The 6,999-nt window shown below is 56.5% G+C and overlaps 3 protein-coding genes across 3 annotated transcripts in view; 2 read left to right on the forward strand and 1 right to left on the reverse strand.

The window, feature by feature from the left end:
* The window catches only part of LOC104545408 (zinc finger protein 271-like), an 8,096-nt gene extending 4,174 nt beyond the window's left edge, over positions 1-3,922 (forward strand). Inside the window, exon 2 of the mRNA XM_010190543.1 lies at positions 3,085-3,922. Coding sequence (XP_010188845.1) covers positions 3,085-3,922 — 838 coding nt within the window. The remainder of the gene's footprint in view (positions 1-3,084) is intronic.
* Positions 759-1,079, reverse strand: LOC104545406 (proline-rich proteoglycan 2-like; the record flags this gene model as incomplete). Its single annotated transcript, XM_010190541.1, has 1 exon — positions 759-1,079. A coding segment is annotated over one exon (321 nt), but the record flags the coding sequence as incomplete, so codon positions are not given.
* Positions 1,304-1,624, forward strand: LOC104545407 (collagen alpha chain-like). Its single transcript, XM_010190542.1, has one exon. The coding sequence runs from the start codon at positions 1,304-1,306 to the stop codon at positions 1,622-1,624; it is 321 nt and encodes a 106-aa protein (XP_010188844.1).
* Positions 3,923-6,999: the final 3,077 nt, after the last annotated feature.

Consider the following 6,999-nt stretch of genomic DNA (forward strand, 5'->3'; position numbering starts at 1 on the left):
GATCACCGGGAGTGGGGAGACCAGAGAGGGGAAGGGACCCCCGAGATGGGGGGGATCGGAGCTGAGGACCCCTAGGAGCGGGGAGAGCCGGGAGGGGACTCCTCTGAGCCTGGAGCTGGGGGGAGCTCGGAGTTGCGGAATCTCTGTGATCCCGGGGATCCCCGGTTGAGGGGAGACCGAAATGGGGGGCGACCCCAGGGGCGACCCCCGGGACCCCCGAGATGGGGGAGACCAGAGCTGAGGACCCCCAGGAGTGGGGAGAGCAGAGAGGGGGGACCCCTGGAGGTCAGAGCAGGCGGGAGCTCGGAGTTGGGGGATCCCTGGGACCCCCTGGTCGGGGGCACACCAGAATGGTGGGTGACCCCTGGGACCGCTGAGACTGGGGAGACCGGAGCTGGGGACCCCCAGAAGCAGGGAGAGCAGAGGGGGGGGGAAGGAAACTCAGAGTTGGGGGATCCCTGGGATCACCGGTTGAGGGGAGACTGGAATGGGAAGGGACCCCTGGGACCCCCAAGATGGGGGAGACCAGAGCTGGGGACCCCCAGGAGCGGGGAGAGCAGAGAGTGGGGGACCCCTCAGAGCCTGGAGCTGGGGGGAGCTCGGAGTTAGGGGATCTCTGGGACCCCCTGGTCGGGGGGAGACCAGAATGGGGGGCGACCCTTGGGACCGCCGAGATTTGGGAGACTGGAACTGGGGACCCCCAGGAGCGGGGAGAGCGGAGAGTGGGGGACCCCTCAGAGCCTGGAGCTGGGGGGAGCTCAGAGTTGGGGGATCCCTGGGACCCCCTGGTTGGGGGGAGACCAGAATGGAGGGGACCCCTGGGACCCCCGGGACTCCCGAGATGGGGGAGACCGGAGCTGGGGACCCTCGGAAGGGGGGAGAGCAGTGAGGGGGGACCCCTCAGAGCCTGGAGCTGGGGGGAGCTCGGAGTTGCGGGATGCCTGTGATCCCTGTGATCCCCGGTTGAGGGGAGACCGGAATGGGGGGGACTTCCGGGATCCCCAGGACTCCCGAGATGGGGGAGACCAGAACTGGGGACCCCCAGGAGTGGGGAGAGCGGAGAGCGGAAACCCCTGGAACTCGGAGCTGAGGGGAGCTTGGAGTTGGGGGATCCCTGGGACCCCTGGTCGGGGGGAGGCCAGAATGGGGGGTGACCCCTGGGACCGCCGAGATTGGGGAGACCGGAGCTGGGAACTCCCAGAAGCAGGGAGAGCAGAGGGGGGGGAAACCCCTTGGAGCCTGGAGCAGGGGGGGAACTCAGAGTTGGGGGATCCCTGGGATCCCCGGTTGAGGGGAGACTGGAATGGTGAGGGACCCCTGGGACCCCCAAGATGGGGGAGACCAGAGCTGGGGACCCTCAGGAGGAGGGAGAGCAGTGAGGGGGGACCCCTCGGAGCCTGGAGCTGGGGGGAGCTTGGAGTTGGGGGACCCCCGAAATGGGGGAGACCAGAGTGGGGAGAAGCCCTGGGAGGGGGGTGCCTGGAGTGAGGGGACCCTCGGGACCCTCGAAGCCTGGAGCTGGGGGAAGCTTGGAGTTGGGGAACCCCCAAGATGGGGTAGATTGGAGAGGAGGGGACCCCTGGGACCCCCTGGCCCACCAGGACACCCGGGAGGGAGAAGATGAGAGGGGGGGAATCCCGGGACCCCCGAAGATGGGGACCCCTAAAGTGGGGGAGATCAGAGAGAGGGGGACCCCTGAGACCCTCAGAGGCTGGAGCAGCGGGAGTTCTGAGTTGGGGACCCCCAGAAGCCTTGAGAGGGGCAAGTTCAGAGCCAGGAGACCCCCAGGGCCTGTGGAACCCCGAAGTTGGGAGCCCAAAGCTGGAGAACCCCTGGGAATGGGGTGCCCAGAGGGGGAGAGGGACACCTGAGACCCCCAGGACCCCAGAACAGGCATCACCCCACAGCGAGGGGGCCCCAGGACCATTGCCCCACACCCCCCAGTTGACAAGGAAGGGGACTTCTTTCTTCCCCATGGGAACCCTTTTTGAGGTGTCTGCCTCGGTTTCCCCTTGGGCTGGATCTTGGGGTTCTGGAGGATTTTGGGGCTGGATCTTGGGTTTTTGGGGCTGGATTTTGAGATTTTGGAGGATTTTGGGGCTGAATTTTGGGGTTCTGGAGGGATTTTGGGCTGTATCTTGGGATTTTGGAGGATTTTTGGGCTGGATCTTGGATTTTTGGAGGATTTTGGGGCTGGATTTTGAGATTTTGGAGGATTTGGGGGCTGGATCTTGGGTTTTTGGAAGGTTTTATGGGCCATATCTTGAGGATTTTATGGACCCGAGGTGGTGGTGGAGTCCTCCTCGTTGACTTCTCACTAGGGATGGACTTGGGCAGGAGCAACTCACAACCCAACCCAGGGAATGCGCTCACAAATTGGTTCTTTTCCTCCCCAAAACAGGATTTCCTGGTCCCAATCCTTGGCCAGATCAAGGAGGATTCTGTGAGGAAGAGGAGATGCTACGAGAGACCCAGGCAGCTGCGGAAGGCTTTGCTTGACCTTCTCCTTCCTCTCTTCTCCTCCATCCTCCAGCATCGCTGTAGGATGGCCCCGTGGCTGATGCCAGATCTGGAGACAGATCTGGGAGGATCTCCTTAAATCCCCTTCCTCTCCTCGTTCCTTCCTCTGGCAGGTGATGAGGTGGAGGTGGAGATCATGGAGGAGAAACCCCACCGGCAGATCCTTGTGGAAGAGGCTGTTTTGAAGTGCTCCATGGAGCAAGAGGTCAGCAGGGAGGAAAGGTCAAGAAGATGCTCCATGGAGGTCAATGAAGAAAAGCCAAGAAGATGCTCCATGGAGGTCAATGAAGAAAAGCCAAGATGCTCCATGGAGCAAGAGGTCTACAAGGAAAAGCCAAGAAGTTGCTCCATGGGGCAGGAGGTCAATGAAGAAAAGCCAAGAAGATGCTTCATAAGGGTCAATGGGGAGGAAAAGCCAAGGAGATGCTCCATGGAGGAGGAGGTCAATAGGGAGGGAAAGCCAAGATGCTCCATGGAGCAAGAGGTCAATGAGGGGAAAAAGCCAAGGAGATGCTCCATGGGGAGAGGCTGCAATCAGCCCCCACGAAGGTTCGAGGAGGAAAGGCCGACCATCTGCGGGGAATGTGGCCGCAGCTTCAGCCGCAGCTCCAACCTGGCGGTCCACCAGCGGCTGCACGCGGGCGAGAAGCCCTACAAGTGCTTGGAGTGCGGGAAGAGCTTCAGCCGCAGCTCCCACCTCATCACCCACCAGCGTCTTCACACCGGGGAGAAGCCCTACAAGTGCCCCGATTGCGGGAAGAGCTTCAGCGACAGCTCCACCCTCATCACCCACCAACGTCTCCACACCGGCGAGAAGCCCTACAAGTGCTTGGAGTGCGGGAAGGGCTTCAACCAGAGCTCCAACCTCACATCCCACCAGCGGACCCACACCGGGGAGAGGCCCTACAAGTGCCCTGAGTGTGGGAAGAGCTTCAGCGTCAGCTCCTACCTCATCCGCCACCAGAAGATCCACACTGGAGAGAGGCCCTACAAGTGCGAGGAGTGCGAGAAGAGCTTCAGCCAAAGCTCCAGCCTCATCATCCACCAGCGCGTCCACACAGGGGAGAAGCCCTACAGATGCGTTGAGTGCGGGAAGTGGTTTCGGAACAGCTCGGATCTCATCCGCCATCAACGGACCCACACGGGAGAGAGACCCTACCACTGCCCCGACTGCGGGAAGAGCTTCAACCGCAGCTCCAACCTGGTGACCCACCAGCGCATCCACACCGGGGAGAAGCCCTACGAGTGTCCCGAGTGCGGGAGGAGCTTCACCGTCAGCTCGGCCTTGATCAAACACCAGAGGACCCACCGCGAGGGGAAGCCCTACGAGTGTCCCGACTGCGGGAAGAGCTTTATCCGCTGCTCCAACTTCATCACCCATCGGAGGACGCATGTTGGGTAGAGATCTGGAGACCTGTGCTGGGTACAGATCCGGTGACCCACGTTGGGTAGAGATCTAGTGACCCACGTTGGGTAGACGCCTGCCTGGTGGTCCTCACATCTTTCTCGTTGTCGTGGTTTAGCCGCGGTGCCCCAAAAAGGGGGCTGGACAAAATAAGGACTGGAAGCGCTTCTCACCACTTAAACGCTCATGGGCAAAAGACAGACTCATCATAGGGAGAAAAACAAAACAGTTTAAATTGGTTACCAACAACATCAGAGTATCAATGAGAGATACAACCAGATCTTAAAAGTCAAACAGCTTTTCTTCACCTCCCTCCTTTGCCCAGGGAAAATGGGAATGGGGGCTGTAGTCTGTTCATCCCATGCCGCTCCTTCCTCTTCTGGGCCAGGTAGGGGACGACTCCTCCCAATCTCCCTCTGCTTCCACGTGGTGCGCTTCCCACAGGAGAAGAAGTCCTCAAAAGTCCAATACGGGTCTGTCCACAGCTGCAGTTTCCCTCACACACAAAAACCACTTCTGCTGAAGTCCACAGAGCTCCAGTCTGTGTCTGCCCATGGTCACAGTTCCCTCACATATGAACTGCTCCAGCACCCACTGCCCAGAGTCACGGCTTCTTCAGGGCAGCCACTGCTCATGTGTAGGCAGGTCAGTGTGGCACACAGGTTGCAAAAGGGGAATCTGGGCTCTATGTCCTCCTCCCCCTCTCCTTTCTTCCTTCAACCAACCTTGGGGTATTTTAAAGCTGTTCTCCTCAGGCCCCACTCCTTTCTCCGCTGCAGGTCCCTTCTGGTGGTTCATGGAGAGTTCACAGCTCTCTCTTTCAGGCTGAAGCTGCAGCAGGGCTTGAGCTTAAGTTGGGTCGGGCCGACCTGGGGCCACACTGATTGGGGCCAGTGCAAGAGATACCAAGAGCGTGTCCCACACCCCCCCTTAAATACATGAATTGGCAGTGGTGTTGATTGGCTTGGCCCTGATCAGAGATGGGTCCAGTATTTTAGAGCTAGGGGAGCTTTTCAGGTAGCTTCTTACAGGGCTATGTCCACAGCTCTTCCTCTGTTACCAAAAACAAACCCAAAAACCCCTCACAGAAAACCCAATACTTCATAGAAGATGCAGAAATTCATTGGGAGGAGTGGACTCGTTGGCTTTGGACGCCAAAAAGTCCCATCTGCTTCATCCAATCGTTTCTTCTGGTGGCATTGAGCAATACCAGAAGGACCACTCGGTTGGTGAGTGGAGGGTAAGGAGGACGTGGGTTGGTGGTGACCACATTTTGTAAGGGTGCTGCACCCTTGATGATGTAAACAGCGGCACCAAAGACACCTTATCCATGGGTTGGGTTTAACCTTTATCCCTGAGTTGCATTGAGCCTTCATCCATGGGTTGGAGTCAACCTTCATCCATGGGTTGTGTTGAACCTTCTTCCATGGGTTGGGTTGAACCTTCATCCATGGGTTGTGTTACAGAATCACAGAATCGCTCGGTTGGAAAAGACCTCCGAGATCATCACGTCCAACCACTCCTGTCTACCTCCTAAACCATATCCTTAAGTACCTCGTCTACCCGCTCTTTAAACACACCCAGGGATGGTGACTCCACCACCTCCCTGGGCAGCCTGTGCCAGCTTCTGACGACCCTCTCAGGAAAGAACTTCCTCCTTATCTCTAACCTGAACCTCCCTTGGCACAGCTTGGTGCCGTTTCCCCTTGTTCTATCCCCCATCACCTGGGAGAAGAGACCAGCACCCACCTCTCTCCAAGCTCCCTTGAGGCAGTTGTAGGTGGTGATGAGGTCTCCCCTCAGCCTTCTCTTCTCCAGGCTAAACAAGCCCAGTTCCCTCAGCCACTCCTCATAAGGCTTGTAGATGTTGAGCCTTCATCCTCGGGTTGTGTTGAACCTTCATTCTTGGGTTGTGTTGAGCCTTCATCCTTGGGTTGTTTTGAACCTTCATCCATGGGTTGTGTTGAACCTTCATCCATGGGTTGTGTTGAGCCTTCATCCATGGGTTGGAGTCAATCTTCAGCCATGGGTTGGGTTGAACCTTCGTCCATGAGTTGGGTTGAACCTTCATCCTTGGGTTGTGTTGACCCTTCATCCATGGGTTGTGTTGAACCTTCATCCATGAGTTGGGTTGACCCTTCATCCTTGGGTTGTGTTGAACCTTCATCCTTGGGTTGGGTTGAACCTTCATCCTTGAGTTGGGTTGACCCTTCATCCTTGAGTTGGGTTGACCCTTCATCCTCGGGTTGTGTTGAATCTTCATCCTTGTGTTGGGTTGAGCCTTCATCCTCGGGTTGAGGTGAACCCAAGACGCTTCCTGGGTGCAGAAGACACTCCCAAATGCCCAAAATTGGGGAATTTTTTCCATTTTTCCCCTCCAAAAAAGGCTCTTCCACCCACGCGGCCCCATCTTCGTCACCACCATGGAGACATTCAACACATGAATGTTTCTATTTTGGCTGTGATTTTCTTCTGACTCAGCCCCATCCCTTCAGAAAAGCCTAAATTGGATTAAAAAATAAAGATATGGACGAAAAAAACCCTCCTATTTTACTGTGATTTATCTTTCTTTTCTGGTGAAGTTCATGGGTCTTCCCTCATCTCCTCAGGTCCTGAGGGTCCCACAGGAATCATAGGGGGTCTTCCCTCCCAAATTTTGGACCCCAAATTAAGAAGAGATCGGGTTTTTTGGGGGGGCAAGCCCCCCTACTTCAGAACCCACCCTAAGGAGGGATAAATGGAGGGTATTTTGTGGAGTGGGTCCCAAGCTCCCAGCACCCAAAGTTTTCTCCATCCTTTTTGAACCCCAAAACCAAATCAAAGCGATTTGGCTTGGGTTTTTTTCAGTAAATTGTGGTGCTCAGCCCCAGAAAATTCCTAATAAACCTCAGAACTGGGTTTTGGGACAGCCAATAGTTAATAAAAATCAAATAAATACTGAAAAAAGGTGAAATAAGCAAAAGGGAGAAAAGCCCTAAATTTGGGTAAATTCCTTAGGTTTTGGAAAAATATTCAAATCTGGGTGAATCCCTTAGTTTTTTGGGGGGAACCCCAACATTTGGGTGAATTGGGCA

The sequence above is a fragment of the Mesitornis unicolor genome, unplaced genomic scaffold, assembly GCF_000695765.1.
Source record: "Mesitornis unicolor isolate BGI_N332 unplaced genomic scaffold, ASM69576v1 scaffold22248, whole genome shotgun sequence".
In the NCBI taxonomy this organism is placed as follows: domain Eukaryota; kingdom Metazoa; phylum Chordata; class Aves; order Mesitornithiformes; family Mesitornithidae; genus Mesitornis; species Mesitornis unicolor.

Coding starts and splice junctions, on each gene's coding strand:
- LOC104545407 (XM_010190542.1), top strand. CDS start 1,304: ATGGTGAGGGACCCCTGGGACCCCCAAGATGGGGGAGACCAGAGCTGG.